Consider the following 20,696-nt stretch of genomic DNA (forward strand, 5'->3'; position numbering starts at 1 on the left):
GAAGTCAGAGTCCCGCCTACCTCTGCCTCCCAAATGCCGGGATTAAAAGTGAGCGCCATCAACCGTCTGATTGTTTTATACATTTTAACCTAATAAAGTAGCCGAATTTAAGGGAGGTTTAAGCCAGCCCAAAGCATTCTGGATCTCTTGGATAAAGAACGGCTCGACGGTTGCCCAGAGCAGCCTGGGAGGGGCTTACAGACGTGTGATTGGTTGAAGAAGAACTTCCGCTGGTATTTCCGACTCTCGACCTGCCCTGACCATCGGGATTGGCTAGACTGTTACAAGCGTTATGTCGCCTGGGAGTTGTAGTTCTTTTGGTTGATAGGCGACGCCAATAAGGGCTAGTGGTTGGATGGAGACTGTTAGCGGTGATTTCGCTTGATTGTAGCCTCCCAAATCATGTCCCGTGTAGTGGTGCCCTGTCATGTGAAAAGCACTGTCGCCCTGCAAGTGGGCGACATGAGGGCCTCCCAAGGTCGGCCTGGCGTGCTAGTCGTCGATGTCACTTTTCCCAACGTCGCGCCTTTCGAGGTGAGCAATCCCTCCCCCCCTCCCCCCCACCCCCGCCCCACATAGACTCGGTCAAGGCTTCTGGGCGGGGAATACCTAGTAACTTGGGCGTTTCCTAGGCGTTTACACTGCCTCTAACGTGCCTCTTGCTTTTGCGAATTGGCCCTATTTAGAAGCATTTACAGTCTTTATTAATAGATTTTATTAAATAGACTAGTGTTTTCCGTTCTATCCTCTTCAGCATCTCTACCCGGTGTCCAGGATGTTACTGGAAATATAATTTGAACCTCAGTACAAATGAGAGGATATTTGATTTTGGCCATAGCTGGGATCATTAATGATGCAAACGTACCCATTCCGATGGCCCCTGCTACAGGTCAGGTGCAACCTAGCCTTCATCTAGGTCCTCCTAGTGACTTGTTTCCAATCCCTAGTTGTGCTTCCATCTCAGCTGACAGTGCCAGGGCCTTGCATGACCTCAACACAGACAAAGCCTACCTCTAATGAGTAGGATTCTTTCTTCGCCCACCTTCTTGGCCCTATATGCTTTGTGTTACAATATGTCATTCTCTCCCAAGATGTTGCTTACCATGGACTGGGGAGACCTAGTTAATTCATCTGACCCTGGAAAATCCGAGTTAGTGTGTTTGAGGTGGATCTTTGACATCTATATTTTTATTTACTTATTTAATAATTTTATTTTAGAAGGTTTATTTTAAATTTATGAGTGTTGGGTTTGCATGCATGCTTATATACCTTGTGCATGCCCAGTAGAAGTAGAGGCCGGAAGAAGGTTCTGAATCCCCTGAAACTGGAGTAATCCCCTGGAACTGTAAGGTGCCATGTAGGTGCTGGGAACCAAATCTGGTTCTCGCCAAGGAGCACCAAGTCCTGATCTCTGTGTTTTGTTTGTTTTCTTTCGTTTTGAACTCCATAGGTGACTCTGGTGTGCATCCAGTGATGAAAACTACTGTTATGGCAGTCGATACTGTAGGCTGCCCAGCCTCCTGGCTCCCCATGACCCTACAGTGCACTATCCTACTATTATTCTTATTCTGGACTAAGCTGGCTATTTCTGAGAGAGAGGTGGTGGGGGGGGAGAGAATCTCTGCTATTGCCAGGCTGAATGACAGGTTCTCTCACTCTGGTACTTTTTTACAAAGATGCTACTCTTGGGAGGGGTGGGGAACCTTTGAAATCCCAGAGTGGCTAAGAATAGCTGAGGCTTATCATGAACTTCTGATCCTCCTGCCTTTACCTCCCAAGCACTGAGATTACAGGTATCCATCACACGCCCAGTTTATGCAGTCCTGTGTGGTCTAGCCTGGAACTTCAAACGTCCTTGTCTAGCACCAACGGAGCCACACCCTCAGCCCAGGATATTACCTCACCTCCCTTCACTGGTCCACTTAGCAAGCTCGCCCTCATGGGGTTTCCCATGTCCCTCTTGTGCTTCCTTCAGGGTTAAGGTTCTGACCTCTGATACCATCTCGGATATGTTGGGGATGATTTGTTTGCATGACTCACAGATCTGTGCGCACTTTTTAGGAACACAAGGTTGTGTTTGGGCCCCAGTAGTTGTTGAATTGGTTAGCAAAAGTATACATTCTAAAAGGAGAAGATGGTATCACTGGGCCTCCTGTCTTACGGTGGGCTGTGTGTATTCTAGTTGCAGGAGATCACGTTTAAGAATTACTACACAGCTTTTTTGAGCATCCGCGTTCGTCAGCAGACCCTGATGCACACACCAGCCAAGTGGGTAACTTGTCTGCGGGACTACTGTTTGATGCCTGACCCACACAGTGAGGAGGGAGCCCAGGAGTATGTGTCACTGTTCAAGCACCAGGTCAGCTGGGCCTCAGCATGGCCAGGGAATCTTAGATAAGGAATCCTGCCCTTGGATTGGGCAGAAAAGCAGGAGGGAAGAGTGGGGCAAAACTGGGCTGGACTATGGCTTTCAGGCAGTTGCTTTGTTCTGTCCTTCATAAAGGCTTTGAGAAGCATTTGGTTTTACTGTAGATTGGGAGGTTCTTGGTAAAGGAACCGGGTCTTTTTTTTTTTTTTAAATGTATTTGTTTTTTGAAAAGATTTTTATTTTGCTTTGTCTTTTTGAGATTAGGGTTTCTGTGTGTATCCCTGGCTATCCTAGAACTTGCTTTGTAGACCAGGCCGGCCTTGAACTCAGAGAAAGGAACTGCTTGTCTCTGCCTCCCCAGTGCTAGGATTGAAAGCACACAGCACCACACCCTGCTCAGTGGGTCCTTCTGTATGTGTGTCAGATGCTGTGTGACATGAACAGGATACTGGAGCTGCGTCTGATTCTGCGGCAGCCGTCACCACTGTGGCTGTCTTTCTCCGTGGAGGAACTGCAAATCTACCAGCAAGGACCAAAGGCAAGTGGCTCTCAGAAACTTACTGGCTAACCCTTTACCTTAAAAGCTTCTAGCTCTGGCTAGAGATGGGGCTCTGGGGTGGGTCACAGGCAAGGTTGGTGAGACTCCGAAGGAAGCCTTCATGGAGGCTGGAGTGTGAATGCAGGAGTTCATGATCAAAGGTGAGGTTCTGTGTCAGCATCCCCTGACCTTTGAGATCACCCACTACTTGTAGGAACTGGGATGGACTTATGTTCCTGGGTTCTCCTTCTGCATATCAGAAGAGTTTAGTAATTTGAGGGTCCCTTTGATGGTTCTGAACATGGATTTCCCAGAGTCTGAGACTCAAGGGTCCTTTTCTTTGCTCTCAGGTGCCAGAGCTCTTAGATTCCGCCTCATTCAGGTCTGTGTGCCTTTGCTTTGCAGAGCCCCTCCTTGGCTTTCCCCAAGTGGCTTTCCCACCCAGTGTCCAATGAGCAGCCTGCTCCCCGCCTTGAGGTAAGCTCTCTAACACTGAGTATTAACCATATAGACATGGTTCGAATGTCTAGAGCACAAACAAGTGGGCCTCTGGCTATCCCGGGGCTGCCTGGGGATGTAGCTCCATGGTAGAATACTTAACAGGCAGGCACAAAGTCCTGGGTTTGATTCCCAACACCACAGACATTTGAGACTACACCCACGACCCACGCTCAATGTCTTCCTGGGTGCTCTGTGGTCTTTGAGTCATTCCCTCATCCCTAGTTTAAGCATGGTTCTTGTTTAAGGAATATCAGGCCATCAGTGTTCTGCAAGTCATCTGGGAATGTTACTGGTTTCATCTGGAGTGTTCCATGTTTATACCTCTATACTTCTGGGGAGAGATTCATGATCACTCTTCCTTTCTTCTGGAGCAGGGTCTCCCAGACCCCAGCAGAGTCTCCTCTGAGGTGCAGCAGATGTGGGCATTGACAGAGATGATCCGGGCTAATCATACTTCCACAAGGATCGGCCGCTTTGACGTGAGTGACGGCGTTCCTCTGCCTGGCTTACGTTGCTTTGAGCAGCTCAGCACTGACGGTCTCTTCTGTTGCAGGTGGACGGCTGTTATGATCTGAATTTACTCTCCTACACGTAAGCAGCAGCTTCTACTGGAGACATTGGCCTTCTGTGCCCATCTAGGTGGGGTTTGGCCACCAGAGGCCGAAGCACGTTCCCTGTGCATCCAAGTTCTATCTGGGCAAAATCTACAGATTAGGAATTCTTGACATCCATCCAGTTGTTTTAGCATGAATTCCTCGTGGGGGGGCACTTTCTGCCTTTGACTGTCCGACATGTAAATCCAGTCTCTTCCTCTCAGAATTCACCGGTTCGAATTAGAATCCTTGAATCCTTGAGCTCCTCTGGATTGTCCTGTCAATATGCACACCCCAGTCCTCTACCCCTCCCCCCATTGCCAAGATAAACCTGTCATATGTAGCTGAGGAACACATTGCTGTTTTGACACTCCTGACCTGGGAAGCTTGGGGAGGACACACCCTCTATTCCCACCTCCCCCCCAGCCCCCCTTTTGCTAATAGCCTTTGTCATTTCATCTTAGCGTTTTGTGAGTTCAAGAACAGCCTAGTCTACACAGTGAATCCCAGGCCAATTAGGGCTACATAGTGATACTTCATATTAAAAAAGAAAGAAAAGGAAGGAAGGAAGAAAAAGAGAAAGAAAGGAAAGAAGAAAGAAAAGAGCCCCCTTTGAAATTGTCTGCTACCAGCCTAGGGTGTGAAGATGAGATTCCTGGGAGCTTGAATGCTTATGTCCTTAGGCTGGCTCCTGAAAAGTGTCCTGTGTCAGTTCTGGGCAGGTGCTGTTGGCACAGCCGGGGGCGGAGAACAAGTCCTCCTTCCCTCCGGCCTGTTTGTCATCAGACTCAGCATGAAGCACTTCCGTGTTCCTCTTCCCTTCTCTCAGTTGCTTCTGCCCATCCTGCCCAGAGTGACGAGAAAGCAACCCTGGGGGAGTGCGTCCAAACAAACGTCTCACTGATATTCACTGAGGCTGAGGCTCTCCATTACCCCAGAGCAACCACTAAATGAAGACGACTGCTGCTCTTTCCCGTGATCAAACCGCTTCCCTCTAGTTCTTCCTGGGAACTATTCTTAAGCTATGCTGCAAGGTGTCTCAGAACTGGAAAACTGCACATGAGTAAGTGCAGCAGTTCTGGGAAAGTCTGTCCACCTTTTGATAGCTACCCTGCATTCTTGCAGTCAGCCCTCTTAAAGGTCCTGTCTTCAGCTACAGGACGGTAGTTTAAGCCCCACTCAGTTTTTTTGTTTTTTGTTTTTTGGGTCTTTTTTTGTTTGTTTGTTTTTTCTTTTCTGAAAGGATAATTAACACCGTCCTGTGTTCAGGGAACAATGGTCCTCAGAAGGAATGAGTAAAGAGGGTCCTGAGGTGGCAGGGACTGTGCATAATGCACAGCTGTGTCCCTAAGTTCCCAGAGCAGGAGCTAGAGTGCAGCAAGATCAATAAACACTTGTGGAATACATGGCTGTGTTGGCTGCTTGTGCCTATGGGGAGAGCTAGAGACCATTATAAAAGACTAGGCCGCTAGGGTATGGTGCTGGCCCAGAGGGCTTCACCCCCTAGTGATCGCTCCACCTCCCACTGCTATTTGACCTGAATGTGTAATTCAGGCTTTTCTGCTGTTTGGAGAACTTTAACCTTCTGGAGGCAGGGAGTTCTAACCCCCAATTCTGGTTCTAGGCAGTCTATTCTGCTTCGAACCGCCTTTGATTAGCATGAGGAAGAGCCTGAGGCCATCCAGAGTCCGCCTCAGTTTTAAATCCCAGCCTGCCCTATGGGCTTCCCGCCCCTTTCCCATCCCCTCCAGACTAGAAAGACCTGTCCAAGCTGAGGTTTGGACTACATCTCCCAGCGTGCCTGGCAGAGTAGTGGCCTCAGTGTGCCGGCTGCACCAGTTGCGGGTGACAATGCAGCGGACAGTCAGGGTGGTAGCCCCTCTGGGTTTTCGTCTTCAGGCACAACCCTTGGTCCAGAGTCGTCCGTTCAGTTCTGTACAGGTGGGATAAAGGGTGCTGGAGTTTGTTACTGGTCTTGGAGAGTGGGGGAAGGAAACTGATGGTGAATGGGGCCCTGATGGCATTAAGTCTGGCTGTCCACAGGATGGACTCCGCAGGACTCCACTCTATGACTTCCACCTAGCCCATGGAGGGAAAATGGTGGCGTTTGCAGGGTGGAGTCTGCCTGTGCAATACCGGGACAGTCATGTTGATTCACACCTGCACACACGCCGTCACTGCTCTCTCTTTGATGTGTCCCACATGCTACAGGTGAGTCTGGGAGGATTGGGCCTTCTTCCCGTCTACAGCACTGCACTCTGCAGCTCTGTTTGAGGATATCTTTTTTTTTTTTTTTTTCCGGAGCTGGGGACCGAACCCAGGGTCTTCCGCTTGCTAGGCAAGCGCTCTACCACTGAGCTAAATCCCAACCCCTGTTTGAGGATATCTTAGACAAGTCTTAGGGACTGTAGAGAGCTAACTCGGGAGATCCGATGATGATATATCTTTGATCTCTCCTGCCTGCTCCTGCGGTGTGTTTTAATGCCCTGGGGCTTGCTAGAGCAGACATAGAGTGGTTGGTTTGGAAATTGGTTGGGTATCTCAGTAAGGTGGTAGGGCCTCTTGAATTCTTAGACCTTGCTGGGAGGGATAGAGGAATTGAGAAGGTAGGACCTCTGCCCCATCCAGAACCAAAAGACTAATCAGTCACTTCTGGGTGGTCTGTGTTGTGGGAGGCCAGAGAATGCTTGCCTTGCAGCCTTTTAGATTCCAGATATTGCAGTGGCCTGGGGCTTCCCCTATTTCCCCTAGACCAAGATATTTGGCTGTGACCGAGTGAGGCTGATGGAGAGTATAGTGGTTGGAGACATTGCGGAACTAAGGCCTAACCAGGTAGGCCCATTTTATTTCTTCTCAATGGGTGTTTCTCGTCATGAGCCAGTAAACAGCTTAAGTCTTTGCCTCAAGTGTAAGAGGCACAGAGACAGGCCTTGATGGGTCTTTGGGTCATTTTCGGATATTCAGACAGCTTTGGAGAAGCACTATCCCAGCCTTACTCCACTGGGAGGCCAGAGACCACCATTTATATTCCCTGACCTCTCATGCTGCCTATATCTTTGCTAATTAATAAAGTGGCATCTTCCATCTTCCATCCATCTTCTAGGCATATACTAAGGCACTGCTCTGGACCTGCTGAACCAGAACCTTGGTTTTACCAAGATCCCTAAGTGGTTCATGTGATCTATCAGTCTCAGATTTTGTCCATCCAGTAGCAAGGCTAAGGCCAACTTACGATGTGTTTTTTTTTTTTAAAGATGTATTTATTATATTTATATGAGTACACTGTAGCTGTTTTCAGACATACCAGAAGATCCCATTACAGATGGTTGTGAGCCACCATGTGGTTGCTGGGAATTGAACTCAGGACCTCTGGAAGAGCAGTCAGTGCTCTTAACCGCTGAGCCATCTCTCCGGCCCCACATGTGTTGTTTTTTTTTAACACGTTGCTGAAGGATGTGGTGGGAGCCTGTGATATCATGAAGGTGGTTTTTGAAGCCACAGAAGTTGGAGTGGGTGGAGTTACTGGGTAGGGAGAAGCAGTAGTTCCTAGGTCTCATAGAGTCAGAATGAAATGGGTTTCTAAGAACCGAGTAGTGAGAGAGCCGAAGGTCCCATTAGTCTGGGGAGACTTCCCCCTAAGATGGGAGGGGTGAGGATTTACTTGACAGATGAAGACCGAAGGCCCTAGCCTTATCCCTTTCACCCAGGGCTGTGTTCATGAGTTTGTGGTAGCTGAATGGATTTAAGTATGTTTCCGGCTCACGCTTGTCTTTGACTTCCTGGACATGGAGACAAAGGATACTCTGCTTTACTCATAGGGAACGCTATCTCTGTTTACCAATGAAGCTGGAGGCATCTTAGACGACTTGATTGTGACCAATACTTCTGAGGGACACCTGTATGTAGTATCCAATGCTGGCTGCTGGGACAAGGACTTGGCTCTCATGCAGGTATAGCTGCTGTGCTTTATTCTAGGTACTTTGTGTTATTTGTTTATAAAGAAGTTCAGTGTAGACAGGGGCTCAGAAAATGACTCTGGGGCTGGAGAGATAGCTCAGTGGTTAAGAGCACTGACTGCTCCTCCAGAGGTCCCAGCAACCACATGGTGGCTCACAACCATCTGTAATGAGATCTGATGCCCTCTTCCGGTATGTCTGAAGACATTTACAGTGTACTTATATATAATATATAAATCTTTTTTAAAAAAGAAAGAAAATGACTCTGAATAAAGGAACAGTCAATAGACTGAAGAGTAGGCCCTCTCTGGTACACACCAGAGTTTGGAGATGGGAACTAGAGGAGGTGGAGAGATAAAGCTCACCCTGAAATGAGCATCTTCTGTTGAGGGGAAGGGTCTGCAATGTCCAGTCTATAGTGGGAGCTCAATAATGGTCGCAGACACTTGTGGTTTGCCCTGGAGTTATCTGTATTTTGATGCTAATTCCACTGCCCCAAGGATAGTTGCCTAGTCTCGCACTCGGGAATCAGGTGACTTCATCAGAACCTTCTCCCCATTGAATTTGTAAAATACAGGTGAGGGGCAGGTACAGGATAGAAGGAGGCCTGTCATTGGAGGAGAAGGAAGGATGGGTGGGAGAAAAGTTTGAAGGAAGAGGAGGAGACTGGAACGGAGAGGAGAAAGGAGGAGAGGAGAGGGAGGAGAGAGAAGCTGTGGCAGCACAATATGGTGGGTGACGTTAAGACTGTCAGACTTTACAGGTTGTTACAAATGTTCTTAAGGGATGGATGGTACTGGGCTTTGTATGTTTAAGTGGGCAATTATATCTTACCAATTGGGTCAAAGATTATTGTGTTGTGTGGTCTTTGATGTGTAGATTTAAGTGTAATGGAGTGCGGGGCGGCTGGTCTGGGCCACCATGGAGTTGGGATGTGTTTCTGCCAAGATATCTAGCAGATATCTTGGGGCACTGAGGTGCCAGACCTAGCGAGGTAAAAGACAAGAATACTTTTTTTTTTATTTTTTATATTTTTACAACAACAGACACTGATGTGTTTCTGTTTTATGTTTCAGGACAAGGTCAGGGAGTTCCAGAACAGGGGCCTTGATGTAGGCCTGGAGGTGATAGATAATGCCCTATTAGCTCTGCAAGGTGAGAGTGCCGGGCTGGACCTACTCTGCCTGCCTGGCTTTATTTGCATGGAAGCTATAGAGGAGGGTATGGATGGTGTGATGTTTTACACCACAACTCCAGAGTTAAGCATTGCTTCTCCTTCACCTCCTGCAAGGCTGTCCATGGGTTAGGGACAAGGGCATTCTCCCTCCGCTTGCAGAATCGGACTTGCTTGGGATCTGTTCTGCTTCCTAAATAAGGGCTGTAGTCCAGGGGGTGTTGGGCCCGACTTCTTTGGTTGTTCTCTTTGGGCCAGGACCCACTGCAGCACAGGTCTTACAGGCTGGGGTGACAGATGATATGAGGAAACTGCCCTTCATGACCAGTGCTGTGATGGAGGTGTTCGGTGTGTCTGGCTGTCGTGTGACCCGCTGTGGCTACACAGGAGAGGATGGTGTTGAGGTGCGTCAAGAAGTAGTTATTCTACATGGTATCACATCCCTGAGCAGGAACATCTTAATTCAAGATGGCTAGGTTTTCATGGTGAATTCCAGGCTAACCAAGACTACATAGTGAGAGCCTAGCTCAAAGGAAACAAAGCCAAAACAAAATCCTAAGACAAGTATAGTTGTAAAGCCTTGATCAGACAGTACATGCCTATAATCCCAGAACCCGGGGAATAGAAACAGTAGAATCATAAATTACAGGCCAAGCTTGGCTAACTGTCTCAGAAAGAGGCACAGGAGTGGGGGAAATGGGGGATAGACTGCAGGGGCAGAGAGTTTTACTCCTACGTGACCAAAAGTGGTAAAAGGAGTGACAGGATTCAAGACACTGCCCATCTGCTCTCTGTTCCTTCGTGCAGATATCAGTGCCAGCGGCAGGAGCAGTCCACTTGGCCACTGCTCTGCTGAAAAACCCAGAGGTAAAGCTGGCAGGACTAGCAGCCCGAGATAGCCTGCGCCTGGAGGCTGGCCTCTGTCTGTATGGGAATGACATCGATGAACATACCACACCTGTGGAGGGCAGCCTCAGCTGGACAGTGGGTGAGCTGGGCTGGCCTTCAAGGGGTCCTGAGAGCTAGAATACCCTTTAGTAAAACCAGCTGGCCCATGACTGTTCCTGAGGTTGTATAGGCTGGAAGGGGTGACTCAGCCTTGCTGCACTTTCATTCCCTGAAGGGGCTACTGTGGCTTTGCCTATTATAAACTGAGGATCCTACATATGGCTTCCAGAGGGTGGGTGATGGTTGGTTGGCTGACTAATTTGGGGGAAGAATAGAGCCCAAGAGTCCAAGTGATGTTTGATGGCTGCCACTTGGGGTCTTAGTAGTAGTGAAGACTTCCTGTGCTTAGGGCTCTTGGACTACGGCTTATAATCTGGTGTGTTATGTTCCAGGAAAGCGCCGCCGAGTTGCTATGGACTTCCCAGGAGCCAAAATCATCATCCCCCAGCTGAAGGGTGAGGTGCAGCGGCGACGTGTGGGGTTGATATGCGAAGGGGCTCCAATGAGAGCACACAGTCCTATTTTGAACACAGAAGGCGCAGTGATTGGTAAGTGGTCCAGGATGGGGACACTGGCTGGCAGGGTGTCTCGGATAGGGATATTGAGCTGGCAGAGTGGTGTTAACCTATGGCCTATGCCTGGACAGGTACAGTGACCAGTGGCTGCCCTTCACCCAGCCTGAAGAAGAATGTGGCGATGGGTTATGTGGCCTTCAAGTACAGTCGGCCAGGGACACAGCTGCTGGTGGAGGTTCGGCGGAAGCAGCAAATGACGGTGGTTAGCAAAATGCCCTTTGTGCCCACGAAGTACTATACTCTCAAGTGAAAAGCCCGTCCTCCCGGAGTGTTTCTCTAGAGGGCTTTCCATAGTGCTTAGTCAGATCAGTGGAGTAGCACTCCCTCCCCGGCGTGGAAGCTGAATGAAGTTTGCTGGGTCTGCTTAGGGGTGGGGGAGAGAATCCCATCTAGACTCTCCCTTACGAGCCACTCCAATTTTAGGGCCCAATTTTTCAATGATGAATCACCATACTTAATGTTTGTCCTATTTTAGTCCACAATCCCACTAACCTTCATCTGCCTGGTGCTGGCTATGGAACAAAGGTTTGCTCTGTGTGGAGGATAACACCTGTCCCACCTACCTCACTATGGCTTCCCTAATTTCAAAGGACTATTACTGTGGGCAGTGTGGGCTTAGGCACCTTCTCCACTTTGCTTTCCATGAATGTACACTGAAGCCTTTTCTTAGATAGAAATGACTCCTGACTCTGTGTTGGCTGAGGCTGTTCCTGTGTGCAAACATAGGGATGGCTAAGCAAACATGGGACTCACCCTTCCACATTCCCTAGTCAGCCCAGCCTGCTGTGCAGTCAAGACATGGCAGGGTTAGTACTTGCACTGACCTCGGTCAGCTGTTGTCAGTAATTATACTTTACTAACTCTTTTTTTTTTTTTTCTTTTTTTTCCGGAGCTGGGGACTGAACCTAGGGCTAAATCCCCAACCCCCTTTACTAACTCTTGAAAATTAAAGTTTCTTTCCTTCTTATTTGCCATGGTCTCTAGCTTTTTTGTTGTCTGGTCACTGGATTTCTGGGGTATCTTCTTAGCTCCCAAGACAGACTCTGAGTAGGATCTCCTTGAAAGGGGCCAGGTATATGTGACTAACAGGAGCGTGAGTGGTGTGCTGGTATATCCCTGTAATCCTAGCACGTGTGAGTTGGAGACGCGAGTATTGAGAGGTCAGGATCATCTTTAGCTATATATTGAATTGAAAGCCAGCTTGGAAAACATGAAACACTAACTCAGCTCCCCCAATCTCTCCTACTCCCAAGTGCCCAAAAACCTAATGGGGATACTGCCCCTGCTGGGCACCTCACCACCGCTCTAGTGAGCTGGTGCCACTTCTTCACCTCTGCAAATTGCTGTATGCTGGATCTAAGGGTAACAGACCCAAGATCCTTACCAGTTGCCCATAAGTACACAACATTTGTCCTGTTTGAATAACCACACCACTGGTGCACTTCTGTGTTTAATAAGTCACATCTTCAGTTGCTCCTGGGGTGGAATGTGAGACCTTGACTCTTGTAGTGATGTCAGAGGGTGGGCATGAGGCTGTGAAGAACATCTTTCTGCCACACAGATGACATCTCTGGAGTAGGTACATGTGCACGAGGAGCTCCATACAGTTTCACCCACAGTACACCTGCTACAAAGTCCCTGTAGGCAATGGCTGCCAGGTGGCTATGTGACATCTAACAAAGACAGTGGACACCTGAGGTAGCTAGTAGCCCAGCAGAGACAGGAGTACAACCATTAGAGGAGGCAGATCCAAGACCACAATGCTCTTAGGAACCATAGTGCTCTCAGGATGTGGTGTTTTCATGGGGACACTGGCCACCCACCCCCTTGGGGGAGGGTCCACAACTATCTGGCTTGCAGCTCACTCTTACTGATAGTCCTAGGGGCTAAAATGATGCTGGTGGACTCTCAGGGCGAGGCCCTTCTCAAGATGGGAAGTAATAAGGCAGCAGGGCACAATGAAGTCACTGCACTAACTGCTTAGTACCTCCCTAGGCGGGGACGAGTACAGACCAACGAAGCCTGTGGGTACTGAAACAGTGGAGAAGCTAGCCAATGCCAGGGGCTCTTAGTGAGATGTCTCAGGAACTCAACTTGTCCTCAAAAAGAACAGAAATAAGTCCATTGGGAAGTGATAACTTCCTCGCCTGCCTCAGACCTGGACAATTCTAGATGGGCCAGGGAGGGACAGGTTTGGTGCTTCATCCAGGCCAGGATTAGCTGGCTTTCTGCCTACAAAGCGAGGCCAAGGAAATCAGGGCCCATGGGAGAATGGACTTTCCTTCTAAATCTCAGAACTGGCCAACCTCAAGATTTCTCTTACAAAGACAAACTACTCTTAAGATCACATCCCCAAGGGGATGAGTAAGTCAGGAAAAAGCCAAGGTGAGAAAAGGGACTACTGACCTCCTCAACCAAAATGTTTCTCAGCTATGACCTTGACAAGAAGGCTTTCCGTTTGTTGGAGACAAACTTCACCTGCCCAGTACCTGACGCTGTTGGAGGCAAGGCTGAGGGCAGTGGAGGCTCACCCTGGGAGCATCATGGTACTCCAGTCCCCCAACCCCAAGCCCTCTGCAGTTGCCTAAGGGGTCTGGACAGCAGCAAGGTACAACACAGGAGCCAGCAGACCCAGCGATATCTCTGGAGACCCTTCTCCTGCTGCCTTCCCTTATTCTCTGTGAGTTTTGAGAGCTTCATTTGCTGCCATTTCCCTGAAAGTAATAGAGAGAAGCAAGGTTATTTAATCGATAGCAGAATAGCCCCTGACATTGGTTCTTCTGTAGCCACTTCTTCGCTAAGCTGGGCTCAGTACAGCTTACGGTAGAATCTAGACTTCTTTACTGATCTCTCACGGTCTTTGCTGGGTCTGCCATTTTCCTATCTTTTAGTGCTTAGCTAAGACAGTGGCGATCTTCCTAAACCACGTCTTGCTTTCACTCTTGAAGCCCTTTGTCTACTTGCCATAAGAAGGAAGTTATAAAAGCAAATTAGATTAGGCTACTGACTTGCTGAATCAGCCCCTCAGTTGTTCAGAGTTCACAATCACAGCCTGATCTAGAATCCTAAAGTTACATTTCCCCTTGCTACTGGGCCTTGTTTTTCCCATTTTTTTTTTCTTATGCAGTATTCTGTGCTGCTTTTTTTCTCTTTGGTCTCAGCTGAGGTATTAAGAGGGGAAGAGGGCGCCCTGGGGCCTTTGCATTTGAACTTCTTTCTCTTATAAATCTCTTGCTTCCCCTGAATCTGAGTGAGTAGAATCTGAGTTGTCCTTGTTTTCAGGCCTACTGTGACCTCTGCCATCCGGTAGAAGCTCAGAGATTAGCTGAATGAAATGTCCTGATAAGTAAGCTGTTGTTTTTAGAGATTAGGAGGCTGACTTGATGAGGTCGTATGCTAAGAATAGAGACTGGTAGGCTGGAGGTTATAGCTGTGTTCAGTACTTGCCTAGAATAGATGTTCTTGCTTTCCTAACGAAGGACTTCCCAACCAAGGGAATTGTTTCCAACAGACCTGTCACTTCATCTTTCTGAAATTATGGTAACACTACCATCCATCCCCACTGAATATGCTGATGAGAGGCTCTAAAGGCACTGGGAACCCCCAATTGGAATCCTGAGCTCTACCTTTAGACTCGGAGGATTCTCGCAAAGGCCACTAAGCTGGTGCACTCACATCCTGAGAGTTCTCTTCCCTGTTACCAGCACTCCAGTGTTCTCTGTCTGTCAAGCATGGGGTTGGGATAGACAGAAATTTACTCACCATGAAGGGAAATGTGTGGAGCCATCAGGTGTGGATCCATTCTGGCCACCCAGACCTGGAGGCAGGAACACACCCAGAGCTGCAGGAGGCTGAGGGTGGGGATCTGAGCAGGCATTAGCCCGGGTCGGGTCGGGGGCCACTGGTATAGTTTAATAGAGATTGAGGCTGGGATACTAGGGACTAGTGGTACTGCCCAGTAAGGGTTTTGAGAAACAGTTACAACGTGATGATGGACAGGAGGGGCTTCTGGTGTAAAATGGTAAGGGATGTAAATCTGGGTACAAAGAGGCTGTGGTAGTCTATGTGGACACAGGAGAACCCAATGGTACAGTCTGGTGGTGGTAGGGACAACCGGGCCAAGGAGGTTCGTAGGGAGCCTCACCTGGACGGTGATACAACCCGGTCACTGTGTTCCCGTAGAACCCCCACGCCAGCTGGATGCCCAGGAGACTTAACACCAACCAAAGCAGGAGCAGCTTGAAGAGAGTCACTCGCATATCTTGTGTCTCCCACTCCCGCAGAAACTCGCTGCCCAGGGTGCCCAGCGCTCCGAGCACCGTGGCGGGCAAAGCTTGCAGAAACTGCCCAGCCCAAGGCTCCGCCATGACTGGCCAGCGCCCCACCGGGTGTACTGTCACTGTAGTCTCCACTGCGCAAGCGTATGGTCTTCCGGGGTTAGGCCTGTCAGTGCGCACGCGTAATATAAAGCAAGGAAGATCTACTTCGCTTGCGCGAAGTGTTGGCAGTTTGGGGAGGGGTTTTAAAACCGCGCAGGCGCACCCAGCCCCACCCTGCTTACTTAAAGGATGAGTGATTCGGTGAGTATAAAATAGCAACTCGGTCTTTTATAGCCCCAGAGTTCCCGTGATGCTCCACGCGACTGCCGTGATTGGTTAAGCGTCTGGCTTTTAGGGCGTGGATGCGCTCTTGAGCAATCGTGGCTGAACAGGGAGTGTGCGCGCGTGCGCGGGGCCGCGACTGGCGCCAGCTCGAGCCCGCAGGGCGCTCGGGGGCGCGCACGTCGCTCCCCGCCCTCCCGCCACCGCCCGCCCTCGTTCGCTCGCGCTCCCCGCCCGCCGCCCGCGGTCCTCCGTCGGTTCTCTCCTTAGCCCGCCGTCTCCCACGGAGCTGCTCGCCCTTGTCTCGGAGCTCGCGGACTCGCGGACAGGCGTCCTCAGCGCGAAGAGGCCGGACTCCGAGTCGTCGTCTTGAGGTGAGCAGGAGCATTCCCTCCAGCCGCCTCGGCTCCGGGCCCCGCTGGCCGGCTGGCCGGCCGGCACTTTTCCGGCCTCCGGCCCGTCGACTGACCGCGGTCGCGCCCCACCTGCTGCTCTCAGCTGGGCAGCCCCTCGCCCCGGCCCCTGACCTGGGGCCCCGCGCCCGAGGCGGCGGCCCCGCCCGCGCAGTCCCCGGAAGCGCGCCCCGCCGCCTCCAGTCCCCCTTCCCCCGCCCGGCCGGGCCTGGTGGAGCCCTAGCCGCCCGCCCTCCCCGTCGCTTCCTCTCAGGGCTGCGCCGGGCTGGGCGGGGGCTCCCGGCCGGCCCGCGACCGCGCTGGGGTAGCCTACCACTGCGAAGCGCGTGTGGCTGTCGGGAGTTGAAATAGGCAAGAAACTCTTGTACAACTCCATTTTGCCTTTTACATTGAACGAGGATCATTAATCACCGTTTTATACCGTGTGAAGACAGTGAGGCTTTGGGTGGATTTTCTGTTTTCTTTGCCGTATTATTGGAGGTTGTGTAAGTAAAAGATTGTTTTGAAATCTTAGCGGTTATGACTGTATGGGGGAAGGTATTTTCCAGTCGAAAAGACCACTTAATTTGGCGAGGTCGCATCAAAATAGATGCATTTCTACTTAAAGTTAATAACTCAATTAATAATCACTGATGGGTTTCCCTTTCAGGTCGGTTTCATAAAATTGCATTTTTGCTCCTAAGTGGTTTTTTTTTTTGTTTTTTTTTTGTTTTTTGTTTTTTTTTTTAAGAAACAGTTCATGTTTAGTAGTTTATAATGGAAAATTTGACACTATTTTTTTTTTTTTTGCCCCAGAATTGGTTCTAGTTGTATTTTCTAATAGTTCTCATTAATTTTTGACCTGTTGGTTATTTATTTGGTTCTGTCTTTTGACATTCTTTTGAAATGTGTTTATTGCATGTTATATATATTAGACATGTATAATATATAATACATATATAATATACACTCCCCATGCAAATCTGGAAGGGGGAAAACTCATACTTTAGAATGCTGTATGTGGTGAGAATTTTTAGCCACTAAGTGTCACATGCCCAAATGTGTATGTACCATGTGAAATGTTTCTTCACCTTTCACATGGCTAGTTTGAGCATTTGACACTAAGTATTATTAAATTAAAAATACAAGGCTAGGTTTTAATGTTGAAGACTCTGAGAAGTTTGGAGGATTTGATTTCTCTGGACGTTTCTTAGAAACATAAAATATCTGGAGCTTGTTTTTTTTCCTATTTTATTTTCCTCTTTGGTGTTTGAAATTAAACTCAAGGCTTGGGGCATAGTGAACAGGTGCTATACCACTGAGCTTCATTCCAGCCCTACAACTAACTTTGGATCAAAGTCTAGTGCTCAACTTACATGGCCTCTACTCAAAAATCTACTGGAAGGGGAAAATAGGAACATATCCACTTTACTGCTTTTTTCCCCCTAGATGTAGTATTTTAGACTTGGGGGAAAAAAAAACTATTCCATGTGTAGGTATGGGACTGAGCTTAGGAAATTTTTCTCTTTCCTTTTCTGTCTGTCTGTCTTTCGAAAGGCTTACTACTCTGCAGAGAGAACATTGGGTGTGATAATAGAACCATTGGCCTAAGACTTTAAAAAATGGACACTGGGTGTGACCTGAGACTTGGAACTTAATTTGTAGATGAAGCTGGCCTCTAATTTTCACAGTGCTCCTAGTTCTGCCTCCTGAACATTGCTGGGATCACTGGGTGTGTGCCACCATTCCTGCTGAGAGTTAAAATGTTTGAAGGTTAGACTAGAACTATTTTTTCTGTTATTCTCCATGTATTGTCAGTTAAATCAGGGGTTCTAGGTTACTTTCAGTTCTTTACCATGCAGATTGTGCATATTTGGGGAGGATCTGGTCAGTCCATTTACCATACAAATTTTATGTTTTTGTAAATAGTTCCTTTTTGGCTAGGCCTTGCATTTGAGTGTGTTAGTTTTCTTAAGACCCGGTTTTTGGGAGTTTACTGTTAGCAAAGACAAAATAATGAGGTCCAGCTAGAATGTTCTCAGGCCACTGTAGGCCCTTTGACTCAATTTTAAGTGGAATTGGTGAGAATCTGCTTGTATTAAGTGCACCATGGTTTGTACACGTGTGAGAGTGGTTTTGTTAGTATTTTTATAGTCCTTATACTTTCTCTGTTTGCCATTAACTCCTTTAAAAGTCCAGCTTGGCTATTAGGGGTGTAAGTTATTAGAAGAACAGATTTTCAGGTGCCTCTTAGCCTATCAGGTGGATTTGAAGTAAGAAGAGGTTGAGTAGAAAAAGCCAAAATAGTCTTTTGACTAGAGCCAAAAGATGAGTTAACTTTGTTAGAAGACTAATTTAAGATCAATGGGTTTTTATAGACAGTACATTTAGTTCTGTTGTATTATAGCTACTAGTAATGATGACAAATTGTGCATAAATGTTGAATTTAAAAATCGGAAGTAGATGAGGTGACAAACCTGTAATGAAACATTCCCAGGAGGTAGGAGGATTGCAGATTTGAGGCCAGCCTAGGCTATATAACAAAATCCTGTCTCCAAAAAAAAAGTTCCTAATACTGTCCTTTCCTCTTAATGCTCCTGTTCAGTGGAACTCAATTGCTATACCAATGCATTAATAATTAACTGTGTTACTTATCTGTCTTTGGTACTGGGAATTAAACCTAACTTTGATTTGTAGCTATATTATTAGCCTCTAAATTTTAACTGGTTGATTACTTTTCAGCCTGAGGCTTTAACCCTGATCATTATATGTGCTTGGCAAGGGTTGTGCTGCTGAAGTATGTCCCGAACTCTGATTTTACTTCTGAGATAGTTTTATTACATTGTCAGGGTATGATCATCTGCAGCCTAGCCTGGTCTTGAACTTTGAACCTTCCTCAGTCTCCCCAGTAACTGGGTTTATAGGCCTATACTGTCAGTCCCAACTGTAACTGAGTTTCATTTATTTATTTACTTACTTATTTTAGAGACAATTACACTCTACATGAGGCTAGCTTGGAAACTTAGATTGTGGCCTAATTAGTCTTGAACTTGTAGCAGTTTCCCTTAGCTTAGGGTTGCAGGTAAGAACCACCATACCAAGTTTATAATATTTAAGTATGAATCTTACTTACTGTTAGTGTTTTTGGTGACATTAGATATTTGTGACAATAAGTTTTTTTTTTTTTTGTTTTTTCCTTTTCTTTTTTTCGGAGCTGGGGACTGAACCCAGGGCCTTGCGCTTGCTAGCTCAGCTCTACCACTGAGCTAATTCCCAACCCCGACAATAAGTTTTGAAAGTGATTTGAAGTTAATTATTGTAAAAAAAAATCCCTATTTCAGGTGACTTCTTGTTTGATTTCTGAGACAAGCTCTGTCTGGCTTGGAGCTTTGTAGTCCTGGCTGACCTTACCATTGAGGTGGTCCTGCCTCAGTGTCTAGTGCAGGAAGCACAGGTGTGAGCCACCATCCCAGACTCGTTTCTAACGTATGGATGGTGCTGTAGTATTTTAAGTGAAGGTTTGTATGTTCATAATTATGTAGACCATGTGACTGAAAACAAGCTAGGCAATAAGGCTGCTTATTCTGGGTATTAGTGTCCGTTTATTGGTGTTTGTCTCAAAAGAAGCTGAGTGTACTTAACTTTCCTTTTGACTGCCTTTTTGATACTAAGTGATCAAAGTAAGAAACACAGGACTGTTAAGTTGTAACTAAACTGCAGTTCATACTGAACTGAACTTGACTTGAGGAGAGGGGTTGGAGTATCTTTTGCAAAAAGTTTTTGCTAACAGAGCTAGGTTGAGCTTAAACTCATCCCGGTTGTTTGCTCCACCTCCCAGTGCCCATACTGCTAGCATCTGACATCACACATCTGACATGGTAGATAGAGGAAATATAGTCAGGTTTATTTATGATAGAATCTTAAAATTCAAATGCAGATTAGAGGAGAACAAGCAACTAATGAAAGAGTGGGAGGTAAAATGAGTTGAGAGAGAGATGGGCAGAGGCCAAATCGTGTACTGTGTTTAAGATATGAGAAATTCTTTGGGCTTGTTCTTTTTGTGTTTGTTTGTTTGTTTGTTTTTTATTATTTTGTTTGTTTTATATTCTTTTGGCGTTTTCACTTTATTTTTGAGACAGAATTTCTCTTCGTAGCCCTGTCTGTCTGGAAAGTTGTTCTGTAGAGTAGACTGACTGGCTTCTAACTCACAGAGATCCACTTGCCTCTGCCTCCCAAGTACTGGGATTAGGGAGTGTGGCACCATGCCCATCAGGTTCGCTCTTTTTTATTTGGAGTCCTTACACTGAAGCTTATGCTGGCCTAGGACTCATTGGGTAACTTAGGCTGGCCTCTTAACTCCTGGCAGTCCTCCTCTTAGCTCCTGAGCGTTAGGGTGTCATGAGCCACCAAGCCTGGCCTGGCTTTGGTTGTTCTGTGGTAGGATGCCTATCTGTCGTTATATTTATTGTTTTGTAATTAGGGAATGATATGATCTGAAGAATTTTTTCGAGAGACAGGGTCTTATGGAATTTGGGTTGACCTAAAACTACCTATATAGTAAAGAATGACCTTTTTTTTTTTTTTTTTTTTTTTTGATTCTTTTTTTGAGTTGGGGACCCAACCCAGGGCCTTATGCTTCCTAGGCAAGCGCTCTACCACTGAGCTAAATCCCCAACCCCAAGAATGACCTTTAACTTCTTGATCCTCCTGCCTTTACATCCCTGGTTCAGGCATTACAGGTGTGAGTGTAACAATTCTTGGCTTTTTGTGAGTCTGGCTTAGAACCTTGTGATCCTCCTGCCTCTTGTCTCCTGAATCTCCTGAGGTTACAGTTGCAACCCCTTTTTGTTGTTGTGGGTTTTCTTTTGTTTTAGTTTTTTTTTTTTAATATAGAAGGAAACTTGGGCAGTCTGGAGCGATGATAGCTCAGCTATTAAAGCAGAGAACCCAGCATACACACATGGTGCCTCCCTGTCATCTGTAACTCCAATTCTAGGATATCTGACACCTTTTGGCTTCCTTGGGCACCAAGCATGCAAGTGGTATACAG

The 20,696-nt window shown here is 47.4% G+C and overlaps 4 protein-coding genes across 9 annotated transcripts in view; 3 read left to right on the forward strand and 1 right to left on the reverse strand.

Annotated features, from left to right (window-relative positions):
- The first annotated feature begins 282 nt into the window (after nucleotides 1–282).
- On the forward strand, nucleotides 283–5,406 carry Nicn1 (nicolin 1). Of its 2 annotated transcripts, XM_032910611.1 has the most exons (7): nucleotides 283–534; nucleotides 2,183–2,359; nucleotides 2,793–2,906; nucleotides 3,312–3,383; nucleotides 3,782–3,886; nucleotides 3,961–3,998; nucleotides 4,830–5,406. In XM_032910611.1, exons 1-7 carry the CDS (start codon nucleotides 403–405, stop codon nucleotides 4,855–4,857), a joined length of 666 nt encoding a protein of 221 aa, XP_032766502.1. In that variant the 5' UTR covers nucleotides 283–402; the 3' UTR covers nucleotides 4,858–5,406. The 2 variants fall into 2 exon arrangements, with proteins under 2 accessions (XP_032766502.1, XP_032766503.1); XM_032910612.1 differs by having other exon boundaries at nucleotides 3,961–5,406.
- A 229-nt stretch (nucleotides 5,407–5,635) lies between these two features.
- Amt (aminomethyltransferase) lies at nucleotides 5,636–11,620 on the forward strand. The gene is made up of 9 exons (XM_032910610.1): nucleotides 5,636–5,941; nucleotides 6,044–6,211; nucleotides 6,752–6,832; nucleotides 7,819–7,950; nucleotides 9,033–9,111; nucleotides 9,389–9,534; nucleotides 9,938–10,118; nucleotides 10,471–10,626; nucleotides 10,725–11,620. The coding sequence occupies exons 1-9, from the start codon at nucleotides 5,660–5,662 to the stop codon at nucleotides 10,901–10,903; spliced, it is 1,404 nt and encodes a 467-aa protein (XP_032766501.1). The 5' UTR covers nucleotides 5,636–5,659; the 3' UTR covers nucleotides 10,904–11,620.
- A 470-nt stretch (nucleotides 11,621–12,090) lies between these two features.
- On the reverse strand, nucleotides 12,091–15,326 carry Tcta (T cell leukemia translocation altered). 2 transcript variants are annotated; one of them, XM_032910619.1, is made up of 3 exons: nucleotides 14,798–15,326; nucleotides 14,416–14,470; nucleotides 12,091–13,367 (listed from the first exon to the last, which is right to left on the reverse strand). In XM_032910619.1, the coding sequence occupies exons 1-3, from the start codon at nucleotides 15,018–15,020 to the stop codon at nucleotides 13,325–13,327; spliced, it is 321 nt and encodes a 106-aa protein (XP_032766510.1). In that variant the 5' UTR covers nucleotides 15,021–15,326; the 3' UTR covers nucleotides 12,091–13,324. The 2 variants fall into 2 exon arrangements, with proteins under 2 accessions (XP_032766510.1, XP_032766509.1); XM_032910618.1 differs by lacking the exon at nucleotides 14,416–14,470.
- Nucleotides 15,327–15,471: 145 nt separating this feature from the next.
- Nucleotides 15,472–20,696, forward strand: part of Rhoa (ras homolog family member A) — a 33,905-nt gene continuing 28,680 nt past the window's right edge. The window contains exon 1 of one of the 4 annotated variants that reach the window (XM_032910614.1): nucleotides 15,472–15,628. The gene's annotated coding sequence lies outside the window, so the exon portion shown is untranslated. Of the gene's footprint in view, nucleotides 15,629–16,008; nucleotides 16,153–20,696 lie in introns of those variants that run through there. The other 3 variants (XM_032910613.1, XM_032910616.1, XM_032910615.1) reach the window with 3 other exon arrangements.

The sequence above is a fragment of the Rattus rattus genome, chromosome 8, assembly GCF_011064425.1.
Source record: "Rattus rattus isolate New Zealand chromosome 8, Rrattus_CSIRO_v1, whole genome shotgun sequence".
Classification (NCBI taxonomy): Eukaryota; Metazoa; Chordata; class Mammalia; order Rodentia; family Muridae; genus Rattus; species Rattus rattus.